We start from the raw sequence: 23,217 nt of genomic DNA, 5'->3' as shown, positions 1-23,217 counted from the left end.
ACAAGGAACTTCTGAATGCCATTTTCTTTCTCCTACTAACTTGCACAAGTGATGGGAGATGTTTTGAGAGAAAACTCACAAATATCCTCTCTGATCCCACACAGCACAATATCACGGTAAATGAGCAGAACAGCTATAATATAGCCTTTGTGTTCAATTAAGTTAGTTACTGTGATTAAGTTCTAGTTTCAAGTACAAGAGGAAAGAGTGGGCTATGGGAGACAGCAGGAGAGTGGACACCTCCCCATCCACATCGGTGATGCTGAGGTTGAAAGGGTCAGCAGCTTCAAGTTTCTCGGTGTGCACATCACTGAGGACCTCTCTTCGACTCTGCACACGGACACAGTAACTAAGAAAGCCCGCCAGCGGCCCTTTTTCCTGAGAAGACTGAGGAACGTCAGCATCCTCACAAACTTCTACAGATGCACCATCGAGAGCCTGCTGACGGGCTGCATCACAGTCTGGTACGGGAACTGTTCTGCCCACAGCCGCAAATCACTACAGAGAGTGGTGAAGGCGGCACAGCACATCATTGGCAACTGTCTCCCGGCCGTTCAGGACATTTTCCACCGGCGGTGCCTGCGGAAGGCACACAGTATCATCAAGGACCACAGCCACCCAGCACGCAGACTGTTCTCCTTGTTACCGTCAGGCAGGCGATATAGGAGCATGGCTGCACGTACCACCAGGCTTAAGAACAGTTTTTAACATCAGGCCATCAGGCTTCTGAACTCATAAACACATCATATATGTTGATTATTTTATTTATTATTGTCTTTTACCTACCAATGTCATTTTTATCTTATCTTTTTTTACCTTAATTTTATCCATGTAATATCATCGCTGAGCTGACCCATTGTCTTGTCAAACGCATTTCATTGTACCGTTGACCCTGTGTTAACCTACATATGACAAATAAAACTGAACTGAACTGAACTCAGAAGGTGCCAATTACTGCTGAAAGAACACAGAGTGCCGGAGTAACTCAGCGGGTCAGGAAACATCTCTGGAGAAAATGGATGGGTGACGTTTCAATTTTCTCCAGACTGAAGAGGGTCCTGATCCTGACCCAACATGTCACCTATTCATGTTCTCCAGAGATGCTGCCTGACCTGCTGAGTTATTCCAGCACTTTATATCCTTTTTGTGCATCTGCCGTTCCTTGTGACTGCTGGCTGCTTTAGACCAGGCATGATATATACTGATAATCTTTCCTATCTTTCTGCTTCCTTGCAGTGAAATCCACATTCACGTGTTGCATAGACAGTGTGCTACTCAAGAAGCACAATTTAATCGTTCCTGGGGATTACATCACAGAGAAGCCTCCGATCAGAAAGGATTCGATACCTGCAGGTAAAGCCCAATTACTTTTCTGCTCAAAGTAGTTTCAAAGATGCCTCCCAATATTCTCCCACAGCAACCCAAGTTTAGGTTTATCATTGTTATGTGTGTCGAGGTACAATGAAAAGCTTTGTTTTGTATGCTATTCAATTAAATGTAGCAATGTTACAAAATTTTGAGATTTAAAAAATCAAGTCTGCAATTTATCCCATCAGATAAAGCATAAAAATAAGTTTAATTTGACTCCTAATTCACTTTCATATCTTCAATATTAAAAGAGTTATGGCCATTTTCATACTCGGAAATTAGCATCTTGTTCCCTATTGCTTTTCCATTGACTTAACACAAAAGCTGTGATCGAGGACAGTCAAAAGCCCATATCTTTCTTAAAAATTAAGAGAACTGAATGAAATTTTCAGTTATTATAGATTGAAGCATTCTGAAACAAATATGAAACAATCTTACTTGGATGACCTGAAATTAAAGCATATAATTAGTTAGTTACCCAATTGTAGCTAATTACAAAATTCAATTACTAGATCTAAACATTTATCCATTTCTTAAGAAAAGGTTAACATTTTTAAAAAGCCTAAGTGTCCAAATAACATTCACACAAGAATTCACAATATAACATGATTTTTAAATCTCATTGTCATGAATTTATAGGCCAAATGGAAAGAATTTAGTGTATAATTCCTGTAAATTAAAGGGCATATAAATCATCTTGCGAGTGGGATTTTGTGGAGCGCGCTGGTTTGGAATGTTGCGGTTACAGTGAATTTAAACCACATGTCGGCAGGAAAATTACTGCCGGTTCGTATATTTACATAATGACATTTTCGCAACGTGAAATTTTGATTAAAGGCATCCTAAGAAGCAAGTTTATATGAAAAAATAAATGTCATACCTTGCCGTATCCCCTACGTCAAATTCGTCCCGTTGTCGGCGTTGACGGCATTTGAAGATGATTTTAATTTTACTCCAACAATTAAATTATCCAGCGCTAATTTTAATAAACTTAATAAAACGGCAGTCGAAGCGATTTTTCTTTAACAACTAAACAGCCTGACAGATCGATTTGAATAGGCTGCAGAAAAATCGCATTTTAAACCCGCCCCCCTCTCAAAGGCGCTAAAGTCGCGCACACGGGCAGTGGCAGAACTGCAGCACCGCTGAAGGTAAGTTTTGTAACATACCTATCAAATGCATATCAAGCCAAACCTAAGTACCACACGTAGAGCAAAGAGAAAGATAAAAAGTGCAGAATCAAGTTCTCAGCATCATTGTGCAGTTTAATGTCCGTCCGCGATGAGGTAGAGGCGAATTGGACAATGCTGTAGCTTATGGGCCGGTCCCACTTAGGCAATTTTTTAGGCGACTGCAGGCGACTGCCACAAAATTTTCAAGATGTTGTAAAATGTTTGCCGACAGTGGCGACAATTTTTGCTGTCGTTGGTTTTCGTAGGTTGTCGCAGGGGTTGTCATAGGTGCTGTCGTAGGTTGTCGCCAGGTGTCGTAGGTGAATTCCATTAACATTAGTCATCCCTGGCAGTCGCCTAAAGAGTCGCCTAAGTGGGACAGGCCCATTCTGGACTCCACCACCCTGTCCCACTTCACAGGTTACTTATGTTTGGGTGTGGTTTGTCTTAGTTTTAGCCTGGATAATATTTGTATTCTGACCTTGCTGAACATTTAAGCTGTGGTGAAGTTTTATCCGTGTGATTCAACATCATTAGGCTGCATCATCATTTTCTGTGATTTTTGCATTGTTCTGGACAGACTCTCTAAAATCATCATTGTTTTAATAATAATAATAATAATAATAATAATAATAATATCTTTTATTGTCATTGCACATAAGCGCAACAAGATTTGGTATGCAGCTTCCATCGATGTCATAACTTAAATAACTATTTAGATTTAGATTTAGATACCCCGAGAACATGGTTTGTAAAAACAACAGTAAAATAGTCAAAACAGTTCAAACAGACTAAAGTGCAGATGTGTCTATGTGCAGATGTGTCAGATGTGCAGATGTTTTCTCTGTGGTATGAGAAACCTTGGCATGTGGAAGTCCATTCTGTTAATCCATGCAGTAGCCTATAAAGATGCCAAGTGGAGGAATGAGTCGGTGTTGATATTGGTTTATTATTGTCAATGTGTACCGAGATCGTGAAAATGTTTGCGTGCTAAATCGAGTCAAATCATACCATACAGAAGTACAATCAAGCCATTCACATGTAGTGCAAAGTAAAACATGCCAGAGTGTAGAATGTGGTATTACAGCATTATCCTCTCACAGTTACAGAGAAAGTACTAATTTAAAAAACGCAAAGGGTCTGGAATGAGGTAGGGTTGGGAAATTGACACCGTAGTAAATGGGAGAACTGTTCAGTAGTCTGATAACAGCAGGGGGAAAAGCTGTTCTTGAATCTGAGGATAGACACAAAATGCTGGAGTAACTCAGCGGGACGGGCAGCATTTCTGGGGAGAAGGAATGGGTGACACTTCGGGTCGAGATCTTCAGACTGAGAGTCAGGGGAGGGGGAGATATACGAAGATAAGGAAGTGTAAAATGTAAGAACGAGACATCAAAGGGGGTGGAGATCAAGGGAAATGTAGAATAGATCATTGTTAGCTAGGAGAAGGTAACAACAAAGCAAACAGAGATAAAATGTAAACAAGGACAATCAGAATGGTCAGAGAACTGGGAAGGGGGAGGGGATGGAGAGAGAGGGAAAGCAAGGGTTACCTGAAGTTAGATAAGTCAATATTCATACCACTAGGGTGTAAGCTGCTCAAGCGAAATATGAAGTGCTGTTCCTCCAATTTATGCTGGGCCTCACTCTGACAATGGAGGAGACCCAGGACAGAAAGATCAGTGTGGGAATGGGAGGGGGAGTTAAAGTGTTTAGCAACCGGGAGATCAGGTAGGTTTAGGCGGACTGAGCGGTGGTGTTCAGCGAAACGATCGCCGAGCCTGCGTTTGATCTCACCGGTATATAAGAGTCCACACCTGGATCAGTGGATACAGTAGATGAGGTTGGAGGAGGTGCAAATTAACCTCTGCCACACCTGAAAAGACTGTCAGGGTCCTTGAACGGTGTCGAGGGAGGAGGTATAGGGACAGGTCTAAGGGCAGTACCTGGGGAGGGGGTAGTTTGGATGGAAAGAGAGGAGTTATCTTGGGAGTTGTGGAGGGAACGGTCTCTGCGGAAAGCGGAAAGGGGTGGAGATGGAAAGATGTGGCTATTGGTGGGATCTCGTTGGAGGTGACAAAAATGTCGGCGGATTATGAGCTGTACGCGACGGCTGATGGGGTGGAAGGTGAGGACTAGGGGGAGTCTGCGGGGGGGGGGGAAGGGGATGACTGGAGTGAAAACCTTTCTTGATTATGTTGACTGCTTTCATGAGGCAATGCCGTGTAAGTGGAGTGGAAGGGGAGGTTTTCTGTGATGGACTGGGCTACATCCACAATTCGCTGCAATTTCTTTGATGTGTCGCATAGTTCCTTTAAGACGTCCTTAATTGCACCAAAATTATATAGATAGCAGATTCTAATGTAACTCCATTACAAGAAAAAATGGAAGAGAAATCAGAGATTGAAGAATTAGCTTGATACAGTAATAGGATAATACTGGAATTTATTATTTACAACATGAGATGGTTATTTACAACATGAGCGGTGCTGGCTCGAAAGGCCAAATGGCCTCATCCTGCACCTATTTTCTATGTAATGGGGTTTTTGGTTAATATATCGAATGTGGAATAATGCAGCACAGGAACAGGTCTGAGGAAGGGTGTCGATCCAAACATCACCTATCCATGATAGTTTTGGATTTGGTTCTAGAGATACAGTGTGGAAACAGGCCCTTTGGCCTACCAAAGCCACGCTGACCATCAGCACCCGCAGACAACTTCTACCCTACACACAAGGGACAATTTACAGAGACCATTTTAGCTACAAGCCTGCACGTCTTCGGAATGTAGGAGGAGACCGGAGCACACGGAGACAACCCACGCGGTCTCAGGGAGAACAACAATGCAAACTCCGTGCAGTCAGGTTCAAATCCCGGTCCCTGGTTCTGTAAGGCAGCAACTCTACCCCTGTGCCACTGTGCTGCCCAAACAGTTCTCCAGAACGTCCATGTCCTGCTTGACCTGCTGAGTTACTCCAGCACTTTATGTCGTTTGGAGTATCAACCGGCAAATGCAGTTCCTTATTTCTACACAGAACAGGTTCAATGGCCCACAATGTTAGTGCCGACCATGATGCCAATTAAAACTGCACATCAGCCTGCATACCCCGCATTCCCCACATTCCCTGCATGTTCACGTGCCTGTCTAAATGCCTCCTAAATGTTGCTGATTGCTATTACCACCTCCCCTGGAAATGCACACCAGGCACCCCTGTAGAAAAATATCTTGCCTCGGAAATCTCCTTTAAACCTTCCCCTCTCTCACCTTCAAGCTAGTATTTGACACCCTGAGGAAGACATTTTCTGACTGTCTACCCTTTCTATGTCTCATAATTTTATATACTTCTATCAGGTTTCCCCTTAGCCTCTGACCCATCAAAGCAAATAATCAAGATTCAACCCTCGGCTTCCTACAGCCCAGGGAAAGATGTCCCAGTCTATCCACTTTCTCTGTATAAATTAAGCCCTTCAATGGACAATAGACAATTGGTGCAGGAGTAGGCCATTCGGCCCTTTGAGCCAGCACCGCCATTCAATGTGATCATGGCTGATCATCCACAATCAGTACCCCCGTTCCTGCCTTCTCCCATATCCCCTGACTCCATTATCTTTAAAAGCTCTATCTAACTCTCTCTTGAAAGCATCCAGTGAATTGGCCTTCATTGCCTTCTGAGGCAGAGAATTCCACAGATTCACAACTCTCTGGGTGAAAACGGTGGGCAATGGGGCCAGTTTCCGTGCTGCATCTCTAAAGTCTAAACTAAGATGCTGCCTTGCCTTCTTCATGATGACGCCTACATGATTTCCACAACATCCTCATCCTCCTCGACCTGAGCGCAGCCTTCGATACCGTGAACCATAACATCCTGCTCACCAGACTCAAAGACCTCGGCATTGAAGGTTCTGCACTCAGCTGGCTCCGTTCCTACCTTTCCAACAGATCCCACTTCATCTCTCTCCATAACCACACCTCTGCTACAGCCACAGTCACTCAAGGCGTTCCCCAAGGCTCCGTACTCGGCCCCCTCCTCTTCATCATCTACATCCTCCCCCTTGGTCAGATACTCCGCCACTTCAACCTGGACTTCCATTGTTACGCCGATGACACACAGATCTACCTCGGCACCAAATCCCCTCACAACCCCCCCCCCCCCCCCCCCCTCTCCCATATCAACTCCTGTTTGTCAGCTATAAAAACCTGGATGCAACATAACTTCCTCAAATTCAACAGCAATAAAACAGAATTCCTCCTCATAGGCTCAATCCTCATATTGTGTTTGAACTGAATTCTGTCTTTAATTTGTGTACTAGTCATGTCTCTACTATTTATTTCATTCCCTTACATGTTTTTCCTCTACTTGCTAAATTTTGTAAGGTGTCCTTGAGACTCTTGAAAGACGCCCATAAATAAAATTTATTATTATTATTATTATGGCAAGCCCAGGACAGGTGATCCGCAGGAATTTGAAGCTGCTATCTCTCCTCACCACCGAGGTTTGGGGCACCAGATGAGTCTCCCACTTTATATGATGGTGGCATGAGGACACTACCACAATTCATCACCCGGGCATCTGATCAAAACTTGTGTTCCGTTTTTGAATCACGATCACCTCTTAATAATTCTCCTTGAGAGGTCACAGACCAAACATTCCAGTTCTTTCCAAGTTAAAGGAATGAATGATCAACCATGATCACAGTGAATGGTGGTGCAGGCTCAAATGACTGAATGGCCTACTCCTGCACCTATTGTCTATTGTCCATTGTCTATTCAATGACACTTCATTGTCACATGCACCTGGGTACAGTGAAATTCTTTCGTTTGCGTTTAACCGAGCAATTATTAAATAAGAACAAATCTGGAAATGCACAGCAGGTCGGGCAGCATCAAGGGAGAGAGAAATTGATTTTTCATTTTAGCAGTTAATCTTTCATCAGAATTAGGCAGTTTTAATAAGAGTATCATGTTTCTAAGAATAGAAACAAGGAGCTGTAGATGAGGGTTTACCAAAAAAAGACACAGAGTGCTGGAGTAACTCAGCGGGTCAGGCAGCATCTCTGGAGAACATGGATAGGTGATATTTTAGACCTTACTTTACTTTACAGCACGGGAACAAGTCTACTAGTGCGCCACTCTGCCGCCCATAGAATCAGCCTGAAGAAAGGTCCTGACCCAAAACGTCACCTATCCATGGATCTCAAGGGATGCTGCCTGACCCGCTGAGTTGCTCCAGCACGTATCCTTTTTCAATCATGCCTCTTAGGAATTCCTCCCATTCTTGCACCTTCCTCTCATCTGAAACAAAACCCGTGCTCCCTTATCCTCACTTTCCAACCCACTAGCCTCAACATTCAATGGATCAAAGAGTCATAGAATTATAAAGCACAAAAAAAGCCCCTTCGGCCCAACTAATCCATGCTGGCCACATTGCTTACTTGAGCTAGTCCCATTTGCCTGTCCTTGGCTCAGAGCACCGTAAATCCTTCCTAATCACCTGTCCAAATATTTTTAAATCATTGTAATTGAGCCGACGTCTACCACTTCTTGTGGTAGCTCTTTCCACATACACCTTCCTCTATCTGGATAAATTCCCCCCACCTTCCTCTCTCTCCCTCAATCACGCTCTCTCTGCAAAGGTAGACCAAAATTAGTATTAAAAACATAAAAACATATTAGTTATGGTACATTGAAAGGAATAGGATTAAAATAACGTTATTTCCAGTCTGAAACATCGCCTATCCATGTTCTGTGGAGTTACATAGAAACATAGAAAATAGGTGGAGGAGTAGACCCCTTTGGCCCTTTGAGCCATTCAATATGATCATGGCTGATCATCCACAATCCGTACCCCGTTCCTGCCTTCTCCCCATAATCCCTTGATTCCACTAGCCCTAAGAGCTCTATCTAACTCGCTTTTGAATGCATCTAGTGAATTGGCCTCCACTGCCTTCTGAGGCCGAGAATTCCACAAATTCATAACTCTCTGGGTTGCTGCCTGACCTGCTAAATTACTCCAGCATTTTGTGTCTATCTTCGGTGTAAACCAGGACATGCAGTTCCTTCCTACAACAGAGAGCAAATCATTTTTTTACCTTTTACTGTTTGCAATTTGCTCTGCTTTGAAGCTCCTGTGTTTTCTGAACAACGCACACCCAGGGGTATTTGCTTTCAAACACTAATTGGTATTTAGGGTGACACGGTGGCGCAGCGGTAGAGTTGCTGCCTTATAGTGCCAAAGGCGCGGGTTCGATCCTGACTACGGGTGCTCTCTGTATGGAGTTTGTACCTTCTCCCTGTGACCACGTGCGTTTTCTCCGGATGCTTTGGTTTCCTCCCACACTCTAAAGATGTACAATTTGTACGTTAATTCGCTACGGCAAAAAAAAATGTAAATTGTCCCTAGTGTGTAGGATAGTGTGAATGTATGAGGTGGTTGCTGGTCGGCCCGGCCTCGGAAGGCCAAAGGACCTGTTTCCACGCTGTATCCCTGAGGTAAAGTAAAATCTAAAGTCTAAAAATGTTGAGCATGGTTTCTAAAGTCTAAAGTTAACCAGATGCAACTTCATAACGTATAGTCTTCTTAATTTGCACCATTTTCCATTTCTTCAGCAAAACCGATTGCCCATTATCCTGAACTGACCATCAGCTTTAGACAACGCGTTTCTCAAAGCCCTGTGGATGATGGTTATTCTGACCAGAGTCCATCTAAAGATCATTTGACAGAAGACAGATCATCTTTAATTTTACAGTCGACTTCTGGTGAATTAACAAGTTTGAAAAAATCCAGCCCTCAGGTACACGTCTTTCAGCCGAATACATGGATGTTGAGAGAACCATGGTTGAACCACTGAACCTTTGAAGCATTGAACTATGATCCTCCCCTTGGTCAATTGATGATTTTGAATATAAACAGGATTACTGGCTCATTTGAGTCAATGTCATTAAGCTGGAGATTTATGAGGATGTTACCTGAACTTGACGGTCTGATCTACAGGGAAAGGTTGGGTATGCTGTTTTTTTCCCCATGGAGTACAGGAGAATGAGGGGTGACCTTAAAGTGGTGTATAAAACTATGAGGGGTATTGATAGGGTGAATGCCTAGAGTCTTACTCCAGCATTTTGTGTCTATAGAACAGTGCAGCACAGGAAAAGGCCCTTCCACCCACAATGTCTGACCATGATGCCAAGATAAACTAATCTCCTCTGTCTGCAAATCATCCATATCCCTCCATTCCCTGCATTCCCTCATTCACAGACCACAGACAGTCCGTATTGGTGGAAATGTGGCAGCCTCGATAACGATCGGCACGGGAGCACCTCAAGGCTGCGTGCTCAGCCCCTGCTGTACTCACTCTATACTCATGACTGTGTAGCCAGTCATAGTGCGAACTCCATCATCAAGTTCGCTGATGACACCACTTTTGTGTGACTTATCGCTGATAGGGACGAGTCAGGGTATAGAAGAGAGATCGTGCGACTGTCCATATGGCGCCAGCACAATAACCTGGCCCTCAACACCAGCAAAACCAAGGAACTGATTGTGGACTTTGGAAGGGGTAGGATGTGGACCCACAGTCCCGTTTATATCAACGGATCGATGGTGGAAAGGGTCAAGAGCTACAAATTCCTGGGCGTGCACATCTCTGAAGATCTTTCCTGGTCCGAGAACACTGATGCAATTAGAAAGAAAGCACATCATCGACTCTACTTCCTGAGAAGATTACAGAGAGTCTCTAACTTCTACAGGTGCACAGTAGAGAGCATGTTGACCGGTTGCATCGCGGCTTGGTTCGGCAACTTGAGCGCCCAGTAGCAGAAAAGACTACAAAAAGTAGTAAACACTGCCCAGTCCATCATCGGCTCTGACCTCCCTTCCATCGAGGGGATCTATCGCAGTCGCTGCCTCAAAAAGGCTGGCAGCATCATCAAGGACCCACACCATCCTGGCCACACACTCATCTCCCCGCTACCTTCAGGTAGAAGGTACAGGAGCCTGAAGACTGCAACGACCAGGTTCAGGAATAGCTACTTCCCCACAGCCATCAGGCTATTAAACTTGGCTCGAACAAAACTCTGAACATTAATAGCCCATTATCTGTTTATTTGCACTTTATCAGTTTATTTATTCATGTGTGTATATATTTATATAATTGTATATGGACACACTGATCTGTTCTGTATTTGTGCCCACTATGTTCTGGTGTGCTAAAGCAAAGCAAGAATTTCATTGTCCTATCAGGGACACATGACAATAAACTCTCTTGAATCTTGAATCTCTTGAAGTGCGAATCTAAAAGCCTCTTAAATGCCATTATCAAATCTGCCACTTCGGGCAGCATGTTCCTTGCACTCACCACTCCCTGTATAAAAACTTCATGTTCATAAGTCATAGGAGCAGAATTAGGCCATGAACAACGAGTCTACTCCGCCATTCAATCATGGCTGATCTATCTTTCCCTCTCAACCCCATTCTCCTGCCTTCTCTCTCTAAATGTTGACACCCTTACTAATCAAGAACCTTTCATTCATGGCTTTAAAAATACCCAATGTCTGGACCTCCACTGCCATTTGTGGCAATACATTCGGTACAACCACGCTCCTCATCTCCATTCTTATAGTACTTCCTTTTATCCTGAAGATGTGCCCTCTGGTTCATGTCAATCTCCACTTAAAAAATGCCTCATGACTTGGCCTTCACTGGCATCTGTGGCAATGAATTCCACTTGCCCCAGCCATCTCCTTGATTCCAACTTTGCCCCCCACACATTATTGCCCCTCTCACTTTCAAAACATAGTCTATACAAAGTGAGATGACAAAGTAGCAATGATGTCAGTTTCTAAATCTTCAGTTTCAGTTTTGTTTCAGTTTACTTTATTGTCACGTGTACCAAGGTACAGTGAAAAGCTTTTTGTCGCGTGCTATCCAGTCAGCGGAAAGACAATACATGATTACAATCCAGCCATTTAAAGTGTACAGATAGATACATGATAAGGGAATAACGTTTAGTTCAAGGTAAAGCCAGCAAAGTCCGATCAAGGATAGTCCGAATGAGGTAGATAATAGTTCAGGACTGCTCTGCAGTTTTGGTAGGATGATTCAGTTGCCTGATAACAGCTGGGAAGAAACTGTGCCTGAATCTGGAGATGTGCGTTTTCACACTTCTATTTCCTTTTTGCTTTGCAGGAAGAAAAGTCCAAGAAGCCACGCTGGAGGGATGAGTTGTCAGTGGCCGATCGCATCAAGGCTCGGGAGGATATGGCAAGGTTTGAGAGGTGCCACAACTTCCTGAAGAACCCACGTTTTCTACCCCCTCAACAGGGAGGCAAATCACTCATCATTCCCAAAAAGAAAGTGCAGAAGATGGTTGGCGATAGAAAGATCTTTGTGGATGAAAGGTACAGAGCCCATCATTTAGCATTGGATGTTCACTTCCAGGGGAAATAGCAGGAATGTTGCACCAAGCATATGCACACTGGTCTGAAGAAGGGTCTTGACCCAAAACGTCACACATTCCTTCTCTCCACAGATGCTTCCTGTCCCACTGAGTTACTCCAGCTTTTTATGTCTATCTTCTTGCACTTTATACACTTTGAGTGGTACGCTGGTGCAGCAGTAGAGCTGCTACCTTAAAGCGGCAGAGACCTGGGTTCGATCCTGACTACGCGTTTGTACGGAGTTTGTGAATTCTCCCGCTGACATGTGTGGGCTCTCCGGTTCCCTCCCACACTCCAAAGACGTACATGTTGGTAGGCTAATTGGCTTGATATAATTGTAAATTATCCCTAGGATAGTGTAAACGTGCGGGGGATCGCTGATTGGCATGTACTCGATGGGCTGAAGGGCCTGTTTCCTCGCAGTGTCCCTAAACTAAACTGAACTGAACTGAACAAAACTAAACTAAACAACCTGGGTTTAACCACATTTAGGATGCAACTAGACTAAGTGGGACCCATTGTCACACGGGAGGCCTGGTCCCACAACGAGATATTCCACCACTCACGCATAGCCCCCAAATGCGCAGGTGCAGCTGATGGGTTCCTGTTGTGATGCCCCTGATCCTCCCTCCTCCCCTCACACCTTCCACTCTGCCCCTTGCCCTTCCCCCCCCCACTCACTCCATCCCCCCTGAACCCACCCCATCCACTCTTAGCGGCTGTCCGGCGGTGCAGCCGTTCCCACCCATTGGGTTCCCATTGTGACGTAGAACACGCAGGTATTACTGCGCAGGCGCAGCTGACGGGCATGGCAAGTGGAAAAGGGATTTAAAGCTTAAAATGTGAATAACCCTTAAAATATAACAAGAATTTAAACGTTAAAGATGAGATTTATTCAGTCCATTCTTTCTTGTTGCATCTCTTGTTGCATTCTGTAGCCGGGGGAAGGGCATGGCTTCAGGAGGGGGCTGTCGGGGGCCGGTGAGGGAGGGGGGAGGGGAGCGCTGCCATGGCCTACTGCTGCCGTGGCCTGCCGCTGCCTCCTCTGCTGCTGCCATGGCCTACCGTTGCCACTGCCGTGGCCTGCCGCTGCCTACTGCTGCTGTGGCCTACCGTTGCCTACTGCTGCCGTGGCCGTGACCTATCGCTGCCGCTGCCTACTGCTATCTACCGCTGCCGTGGCCGATCGCTGTCGTGGCCAACCGCTGCCGCTCCCGGGACCAATGGGGAGCATCCTTCCTGCAGCTGGAGAAGGGGACGGCTTTAGGTGGGGGCCAGTGGGGGGGGGGGGGGGGGAGAATCCTGCAGCCGGGGAAGGGGGACGGCTTCAGGCTGGGCCTGTCGGGGCCAGTGGGAGGGGAGCACTGCCGTGGCCTACTGCTGCCTTGACCTACTGCTGCCGTGGCCTGTTGCTGCCATGGCCTATCACTATCATGGCCCACCGCTGCCGCTGCTGTGGCCTATCGCTGTTGTGGTCTGTCGCTGCCATGGCCTACCACTGCCGCTCCCCACTGGCTGCAGCTGGGGACGGGGCGGCTTCAGGTGGGGGGCCAGTGGGAGCGTCCTGTAGTTGGGGGAGGGGAATGGCTTCAGGCGGGGGGGCGTTGGGGTGGGGGGGAGCATCCTGCAGCTGGGGGAGGGGGACGAGCTTCAGGTTGGGGCCGGTGGGTTGGGGGAGCGTTCTGTAGCCGGGGGAGGGGGACGGCTTAAGGCGGGGCCTGCTGGGGGGGAGGGGGGGGGTATCGCTGCTGTGGGCTACCGCTGCCATTGCCTACCGCTGCCGTGGCCTGCCGCTGCCGCTGCTGTGGCCTATCGCTGTCGTGGCCTACTGCTGACGTGGCCTACTGCTGCCGCTGCCATTGCTGACCGCTGCCACTGCCTACTACTGCCTACCCCTGCGGTGGCCTGCTGCTGCTGTGGACTATTGCTGCCCAGGCCTATCGCTATCGTGGCCTACCTCTGCCGCTCCCCACCGGCTTCAGGCGGGGACCAGTGGGGAGCATCCTGCAGCTGGGGACGGCTTCAGGTGGGAGCAAGTGGGGGGGGGGAAAGAGTCCTGCAGCTCGGGACGGGGACAGCTTCAGGCGGGGACCGGCGGGAGCGTCCTGTTGCCGGGGACCGAATGGACCGCAGCTGGGGAGGGTCCTGTCGGGGGCCGGTTGGGGGCTGGGGCAGCGCTGCCGTGGCTGGCCCCTGCCTACCTGTAGCCTCCTGGCCCCAGCTCCATTCAGCGGCACTCAGCGGCCGGGACCCCCCTCAGAGGTTTCCGGCTCCGGATCCCGCTCTGGCCACACTCAACGGCTCCCGGCCCGCGGCCCCCAGCCCGTCATGGTGGTCGCCGCAGACACAGCCCCCACTCGCTCTCCACACTCTGCTCACTCCGCTCCTTCAGATTTATTCTCCTTGCCACCGGTGATTGACAGTGGGTGCCGGAAGGGGCGTCGCCATCCCGGCAAATGACAGGAGAGAAGACCAATCAGCTGACAGAAGAGGAGACCAATCGGCGCACGTGCGGTTTTTATGATTTTTAATCCTTAATAACTTTTGTAATATTCCACCGATCGGAACTAAACTGGGTGCTTGCGACACAGGAGAATGGCGAGTAAGGTAGCGAAAAATCGTAGCGCTATCCGGTACCATTTTTGTGCAAATGTAAAAACAACGCAAACCGGAAGCGGACAAGATGAGAGTTTTAGTTATGTACTGGATGGACTAAGTGGGACCCGTTGGGTCCCATTGTCACACGGGAGGCATGGTCCCCCAACGCAATATTCCACCACTCACGCAAAGCCCCCAACTGCGCAGATGCTGCTGACGGGTTCCCGTTGTGACGCCCCTGATCCCCCACCTCCCCTCACCGCCCCCCCCTGCCCCTTGCTCTTCCCCCCCAGGCAGTTACTCCATCCCCCCCCTCAAACCCCCTCCCCCACTCTTTGCGGCTCTCCCACCCATTGCGCTCCCATTGTGATGTAGAACACGCAGGTATTAACTGTACAGGTGCAGCTGACGGGCACGGCAAGTGGAAAAGGGATTTATTAAAGCTTAAAATGTGAATCTCTTAAAATATAACACCAATTTAAACGTTAAAGATGAGATTTATTCAGTCGATATTTTCTTGTTGTGTTCTGCGGCCGGTGAAGGGGGACGGCTTCACGCGGGGGTTGTCGGGGGCCGGTGGGGGAGGGGGGAGCGTCCTGCAGCCGGTGGAGGGGGGAGCGTCCTGCATCCGGGGAGGGGGATGGCTTCAGGCGGGGCCTATTGTGGTCCGGTGGGGAGGGGGGGAGCGCTGCCGTGGCCCACCACTGCCTTGGCTTACTGCTGCCTACAGTGGCAGACTGGCCAGGTGTCAGCTTGCCCTATATCAAGTGGGCCCCTGATGAAATGGGCCCCCTTTGTCTCCTGGCAACCAATATTTTTAGACCCAGTCCGCCACTGGCTGCCTACCCCTGTCGCTGCCTACTGCCTCTGCCTACTGCTGTCATGACTTACAGCTGCCACTGCCTATCCCTGCCGCTGCCACTCACTGTTGTGGCCTACTGCTACCTACTGCTGCCGTGGCCAATCACTGTCATGGCCTACCGCTGCGGCTTCCCACCGGCTTCAGGCGGGGACCAGTGGGGAGCGTCCTGCAGTGGGGACGGGATGGCTTCAGGTGGGGGCCGGTGGGGGGGGGGGAGCATCCTGCAGTGGGAGAGGGGGACAGCTTCAGGAGGGGTCTGTCGGGGGTAGAGAGCGTCCTACAGCCAGGGGAGGGGGATGGCTTCAGGCGGGGGCTGTTAGGGGTCGCTGGGGGGGAGAGCGTCCTGCAGCCAGGGAAGGGGGACGGCTTTAGGCAGGGCTGTCGGCGGTCTGTGGGGGAGGGGGGAGTGTCCTGCAGCCGGGGGAGGGGGACGGCATCAGTTGGGGGCCGGCGTGGAGTTTCCTGCAGCTGGGTGATGGGGAAAGCTTCAGGTGGAGAGTGGGGGGAAGTGTCCTGCAGCTGGGGACAGGGAGCGTTCTGTAGCCGTGGCATGGGGATGGCTTCATGTGGGGACTGGTGGGGGGGGTGGGTCCTGCAGCTGGGGACCGGTGGGGGTGGAGCATCCTGCAACGGGGGAGGGAGAGGGTTTCAGGCGTTGGCTGGTGCGGGGAGGGGGCTTTCTGGAGGTGTACAGGTACAGGTGTTGTGAACCGAAAGGACTGGTTTCGGAAGGGCCAGTACAGACATTATGGGCCGTATTGACTTTTCTTGGGCTAGTACGGATGTTGTGGGCTGAATGGACTGCAGCTGGGTACGGGTACAGCTGCAGGCGGCGGGGGCAGGCGTGAGCGTTCTGTAGCAGGGGCGGGGAAGGCTTCAGAGAGGGCCGGTGTTGGGGGAGGGAGCTCTGCCGTGGCCTACCGCTGCTGCTGGCTTGGCCTATCGCAGTAGTGGCAAACCGCTGCCGTTCCCCATCGGCTTCGGCTTCAGGCGGGGACCAGTGGGGAACATCCTGCAGCTTGGGACGGGGACGGCTCGCAGCGGCTCCCAGCTCCGGCCACGGCCTCACTCAGCGGCTCCCGGCCCCAGCTCTGACTGCACTCAGCAGCTCCTGGCCCCAGCTCCGGCCTCAATCAATGGCTCCCAGCCGCGGCTCTAGCCTCACTCAGCAGTTACGGGCCCCGGCCACATTCAGAGGCTCCCGGCCCCAGCATCGGGTGCAATTAACGGCTCCCGGCCCTGGCCCCGTCATACTCAGCGGCCCTCAGCTCGTGGTGGTGGTGGTCGATGCAGCACGCAGCCCACAGCTCTCCACACACGGCTCACTCTGCTCCTTCATCTTTATTCTCCTCGCCGCCAGTGATTGACAGTGGGTGCCGGAAGGGGCGTCGCTATCCAGGAGAATGGCAGAAGAGAAGACCAATTTGCGGACAGGAGACCAATCTGTGCATGCGCTGTTTTTACGATTTTTAAACCTTAATAACTTTTGTAATATTCCATCGGTTGGAACAAAACTTGGCGCACTTGCAGCATAGGAGAATGTCGAGTAAGGTGGGCAAAAATCGTAGCGCTGTCAAGTACAGTTTTTGTGCAAATTTAAAAACAACGCAAACCAGAAGAGGACAAGATGAGAGTTTTATTTATAGATAGATAGATAGATAGATAGATAGATAGATAGATAGATAGATAGATAGATAGATAGATAGATAGATAGATAGATAGATAGATAGATAGATGTGCAATTCAGATCTCCATCTTAAGACAAAAAAAAATCACTGCAAAGTGGGAGAAGAGATTTTATCAAGATGACACAAAAAAAATGGGTTGAATGGGCTGGGGCTTCCTTCTGGAAAGAGTTATGTTCGGATTTAAGTAATAAAGTTATTGGGAGATGGAGCATCCTAACAAACCCTTCAGCCCATCAAGTCCACACTGACCATTAAGCACCAATTTTACACTCATCCTTACATTATCCCCATTTTTATTCCCATGGATCCATGTCCTGCAGAAGTGCTGTCTATCCCACTGAGTTACTCCAGCACTTTGTGTTTTCTTTGTGAAGCAGTATCTGCTGTTCCTTGTGTAATCTGTGTCTGAGGTGTGTTGAGTCTTGGTGTCAATGCAGCTCCACAGATCCACCTGGTGGCAATAATGACATTACACCTGGCTGAAGAAGGGTTTGAAGTAGGATCCCGACCCAAAACCTCACCTATCCATGTTCTCCAGAGATGCTAACTCACTGAGTTACTCCAGCGCTTTGTGTATTTTTTTTATTACTTGGCACACCATGTAATATTTCGCCTCAGAGTGCTGATTTGTTGCAATGATTTTGGTGCTGCAGTCCGAATGCTTACAATACAATACAATACAATTTATTTGTTGTCATTTGAACCTCATTGAGGTTCAAACTAAATTTGGTTTCTGCAGTCATACACACAAGGAAAAGAACCAAGACACAACACAATTTACACAAACATCCATCACAGCGCATCTCCTTCTCGCTGTGTACATCGACGACTGCTTTGGTGCCACCTCCTGCACCCACACACAACTGACTGACTTCATCCACTTCACCACCAACTTCCACCTGGACGATTTCCGACACTTCCCTACCATTCCTTGACCTCACCATCTCCATCGCAGGGGACAGACTCCTGACCGACATACATTATAAACCCACTGACTCACATGGCTATCTGGACTACACGTCTTCCCACCCTGCCCCCTGTAAAGACTCCATCCCCTACTCCCAATTCCTCCGCCTACGCCGCATCTGTTCCCAGGATGAGACATTTCATACCAGGGCATCGGAAATGTCCTCGTTCTTCAGGGAACGGGGATTCCCCTCCGCCACCATAGATGAGGCTCACACCAGGGTCTCATCCATACCCCGCAACACTGCTCTCTCTCCCCATCCCCGCACACGCAACAAGGGCAGAGTCCCTCTGGTCCTCACCTTTCACCCCACCAGCCGGCAAATACAACACATAATCCTCCGCCATTTCCGCCACCTCCAACGTGACCCCACCACTCGCCACATCTTCCCATCTCCCCCCATGTCTGCCTTCCGCAAAGACCGCTCCCTCCGCAACTCCCTCGTCAATTCTTCCCTTCCCTCCCGCACCACCCCCTCCCCGGGCACTTTCCGTTGCAACCGCAAGAAATGCAACACCTGTCCCTTCACCTCCCCCCTCGACTCCATTCAAGGTCCCAAGCAGTCGTTCCAGGTGCGACAGAGGTTCACCTGTATCTCCTCCAACCTCATCTACTGCATCCGCTGCTCTAGATGTCAGCTAATTTACATCGGTGAGACCAAGCGTAGGTTGGGCGACCGTTTCGCCGAACACCTCCGCTCAGTCCGCCTTAACCTACCTGACCTCCCGGTGGCTCAGCACTTCAACTCCCCCTCCCATTCCCAGTCCGACCTCTCTGTCCTGGGTCTCCTCCATTGCCAGAGTGAGCAACAGCGGAAGTTGGAGGAACAGCACCTCATATTCCGTCTGGGGTCCTTGCGCCCTTATGGCATCAACATTGAATTCCCCCTATTTGGCTAGCCTGTGCTGTCCCCTCCCCTTCCTTCACCCTCTAGCTGTCTCCTCCCACCCTCCCATCCGCCAGCCCTCGGGCTCCTCCTCCTCCCTTTTTCCTTCTTTCTTTCCCCACCCCCCATCAGTCTGAAGAAGGGTTTCGGCCCGAAACGTCGCCTATTTCCTTCGCTCCATAGATGCTGCTGCACCCGCTGAGTTCCTCCAGCAATTTTGTGTACCTTCGATATTCCAGCATTTGCAGTTCCCTTTTGAACACTCCTTCTCGCTGTGATGGAAGGCAAAGACTTATCTCTCCCCTGCACTCCCCATTCCCCTCCCGATGTCAGAGTCAAAGCCCCCGGCGGGCGATGGTAAGTGTCCCGCGGTCATTAAAGCCGCGCCGGGCGATGATGTAAGGCCCCGCTCCAGGTACTCTTCAACCCCGCAACTCGGGCGTGAGAAGTCGTCGTTGCGGAAGCCCCGAAAAGTGGTCTCCCAGCAGGAACCCGCGGGCTCCCAATGTTACTGTCTACCAGACCTGCGGTAAGCCTCCGAATCTCCGGGGTCGGTTCGCAGCCGTGCGCCACCACAGCTCCACCCGCTCCGAACTCGGCCAGCTCCACGATGGTAAGTAGGTCCGCAGCTCCGCGACTGGAGCCCCAGGTCGTTCCGGTTGGAGGCCGCTCCTCAGTGCTCGGCCCCAACGACAACGGAGCCCCGACAGAGAAAAGGTCGGGTTCTCCTTACAGGGAAAAGATTTTAAAAGTTTCCCCACCCCCCGCCCCCCACACACATACCCAGTTAAAAATAAAAATAAAAACTACATTCAAACGAGACAAAAAAGAATAAAAAGACAGACGGACTGCAGAAGCCGCTGCGACGTGAGTCGCGCCGCCCACCCAAGCGCATTACAGGCGCATATCCATCTACATTTAAAAAAAGACATCCAGGCCCTGCAACCCACCGAGTCCACACCAACCATCGGTCATCTGTTCACACTAGTTCGATGTTATTCCACTTTCACATTCACTCCCTACACACTAGGAGCAGTTTAGCCAAAAATTAGCCAACAGACGCACGTGTCTTTGGAGTGTGGGAGGAAACTGGAGTACCTGGAGGAAACAAACTCCACACAGACAGCACCCGAGGTCAAGATCAAACCCGGGTCACTGGCGCTGTAAGGCAGCAACTCTACCGCTGCGCCTCCTCTATATCTGAAGTTATATCTGAAGAAGAGAATGACCAAACAGATTGTGGGCAGAGACAAGATGATGACCAACAGAGGATAGGTACAAAAAATAATGTGAGACTTTCAGCAACTCCATCCTGCTTATAAGTCAATAAATGTTTCCAGCCTTCTGGCTGATGTAGCAAAATGTTCCCATAAAAGCAGGACTAAAAATCATGAGAATTGGAGAAACCTTATTCACAGAAAGCAGGCACTTTGCATGTGATCTTTAATAATGATGTATACGTGTATCAGATATTAACCACAGGCAATGGACACTAAATGCTGGAGTAACTCAACAGGACAGGCAGCATCTCTGGAGAGAAGGAATGGATGACGTTTCGGGTTGAGATCCTTCTTCAGACCCAACCTGACCCGAAACGTCACCCATTCCTTCTCTCCGCAGATGCTGCAGGTCCCGCTAAGTTACTCCAGCATTTTGTGTCTATCTTCAGTTTAAACCAGCATTTGCAGTTCCTTCTTACACAATAACTACATGGGAATATTTCCATTCCCTAAATCGAAATTTTAATTTTCAGTTAGGGAGTTAGCATCTCTGGAGAACAAGATAATTAAGAGTAGCAGGCCTTGGGGTTCTTAGAAAACCTGAGGGTCGTAGAAAGAAAGTCAGGACCCCCACCCCCCGCTCAAAGGGTGAGATCTTGAGAAAGGATGAGGCACAACGAAAGGATGAGACTGGAACAGATCAGACGTTTAGGTTTAGGAATTATTTGTCCCACCAACTGTTTTTATCGGTGTAAAAATAACAAAATGTAAGAGAGAAGTTTGTAGAGAAGCACACAAACGAACCTCCCTTCTATTCCCTCCGCAACTCCCTGGTTAACTCTTCTGACCCAAACCACCCCCTCCCCAGGTACCTTCCAGATGCAACACCTGTCCCTTCATCTCCTTCCTCGACTCTGTCCAGGGACCCCGACAGTCCATTCAGGTGAGGCAGAGGTTCACTTGCACCTCCTCTAACCTCATCCACTGTATCCGTTGTTCAAGATGTAGACTCTTATACATCGGCGAGACCAAACGCAGACTGGACGATTGTTTCGCTGAACACCTTCGCTCAGTCTGCTTGGACCTACCTGGTTGCTGGACACTTTAATGCTCCTTCCCATTCCCACACTGACCTTTCTGTCCTAGGCCTCCTCCATTGTCAGAGAGGCTAAATGTAAATCGGAGAAACAGCATCTCATATGTAGCTTGGGCAGCTTACAGCCCAGTGATATGAATATTGATTGCTCTCACTTCAGGTAGTCCCGGCATTCCCTCTCTCCCCATCCCTCCTCCATCGAAGTCACACCAGCTTCTCCTTCTCACCTAGTTACAGCTAACAATGGCCTGTTTCCTTTATCATCATCATCGTTTATATCTCTCGTTTCCCTTTACCCTGACTTTCAGTCTCAAGAAGGGGCTCGACCCGAAACGTCACCCATTCCTTCTCTCCAGAGAAGCTGCCTTACCCGCTGAGTTACTCCAGCATTTTATGTCTATCTCCCCTCTATTGACTCCATTTATACCTCACGCTGCCTTGGCAAGGCCAGCAACATAATCAAGGACAAGTCGCACCCTGGCCATTCCCTCTTCTCCCCTCTCCCATTAGGCAAAAGGTATAGAAGTGTGAATACGCACACCTCCAGATTCAGGGACAGTTTCTTCCCAGCTGTTATCAGGCAACTAAATCATCGTACCACAACCAGAGAGCAGCGCTGAACTACTATCAACATCTATACTGACACTCGGACTATTCTTGATCGGACTTTACTGGCTTTACCTTGCACTAAACATTATTCCCTTATCACTGTAAATGGCTTGATTGTAATCATGTATTGTCTTTCTGCTGACTGGTTAGCACGCAACAAAAGCTTTTCACTGTACCTCGGTACACATGACAATAAACTGAAGTGAAGTGAAGTTGAGAATGACTGGTGTATAATTGTGCTCCTTTTTGTTGTACAGTGACCCTGGTGAACCCATTCCTGTTTTCCTGGCAAAGCCACCGATTATCCTCTTCACGGACTACAAAGTCGGTCAGGTGTACGAGGTAGGATCAAGTGTCTGTGGGAAAGTCAGCAATGAGCAAATTGACTTACATTTGAAAAAATATCATAGCACAGAGACAGGCCCTTCGACACATAATGTCTGTGCCGAGCATAATGCCAAGATCTCCATATCCCTCCAATCCATGCATATCCATGTGCCTACCTAAAAACCCCTTCATTGCCACTATCGAATCTGCCTCAATCACCAACCCTGGCAGAGTGTTCCAAGCACTCATCACCCCCTGTGTAAAAAACTTGTCTCGCACATCTCCTTTAAACTTTGCCTCTATTACCTTAAAGCTGTGCCCTGGAGTAGTTGATTTTTCCACCCTGGGTGTCAACCCTATATATGCCTCTCATAACTTTATATACTTCTATCAGATCTCCCCACAGCTACCGGCATTCCAGAGAAAACAATCCAAGTCTGTCCAACCGTTCCCTTTAGCTCATACCCCTAATCCAGGCAACATTAATATTGTTTAGTCCTAGTGGTATTATTAGTGGTGACAAAGAAGTAATGACACCCCTTAGTCTCCGTGTTTCTTTATTTCCTTTAGCCCTGTTTTGTCACCATTATGTCCCCTTAACATCTCTATCCTTTGTCCACCCATCTGCCAAACAACCGCACCCTTGCAAATTACTTGCCAGGCTTTGTCCTGTCCCCCGCCCCCCCTTCCAGCTCTCTGCCCCCAACTGCAATCAGACTGAAGGGCCCCGACCCAAAACGTCATCAATCCATGTCCTTCAGAGATGCTGCCTGACCTATTCCAGCACGTCGTATTCTGCATAAGATTCCAGCAACTGTACTTCCTTGTGTCTGCACAAAATGAATAACATGTTTTCTTCCTTCATAACAATCACTATTATTTTCACAATTACTAGCTGTGGAGCACTCATTCTCCAACTGTGACTCAAAAGGCATATTTGGAAAGGCATGCTTGCTTTCATAGGTCTGGGCATTGAGTAAGAGTCAGGATG

General features: G+C 48.7%; 1 protein-coding gene and 1 long non-coding RNA gene across 5 annotated transcripts in view; one reads left to right on the top strand and one right to left on the bottom strand.

Moving 5' to 3' along the window:
- Nucleotides 1-23,217, top strand: part of dlec1 (DLEC1 cilia and flagella associated protein) — a 164,492-nt gene that overhangs the window by 15,704 nt on the left and 125,571 nt on the right. For 3 of the 4 annotated variants that reach the window (XM_033040742.1, XM_033040735.1, XM_033040752.1), the window contains exons 6-9: nt 1,237-1,353; nt 9,148-9,332; nt 11,723-11,934; nt 22,157-22,241. In XM_033040742.1, coding sequence (XP_032896633.1) covers nt 1,237-1,353; nt 9,148-9,332; nt 11,723-11,934; nt 22,157-22,241 — 599 coding nt within the window. Of the gene's footprint in view, nt 1-1,236; nt 1,354-9,147; nt 9,333-11,722; nt 11,935-22,156; nt 22,242-23,217 lie in introns of those variants that run through there. The other variant, XM_033040762.1, reaches the window with a different exon arrangement.
- On the bottom strand, nt 816-22,592 carry LOC116985777. Its single transcript, XR_004415348.1, has 3 exons — nt 22,582-22,592; nt 17,983-17,988; nt 816-921 (listed from the first exon to the last, which is right to left on the bottom strand). It is a non-coding gene; the product is annotated as an uncharacterized LOC116985777 (long non-coding RNA).

This window comes from Amblyraja radiata, chromosome 2 (assembly GCF_010909765.2).
Source record: "Amblyraja radiata isolate CabotCenter1 chromosome 2, sAmbRad1.1.pri, whole genome shotgun sequence".
NCBI lineage: Eukaryota > Metazoa > Chordata > Chondrichthyes > Rajiformes > Rajidae > Amblyraja > Amblyraja radiata.
The sequence above is the reverse complement of the archived record's forward strand: the minus strand, read 5'-3'. Positions and strand labels throughout refer to the sequence as shown.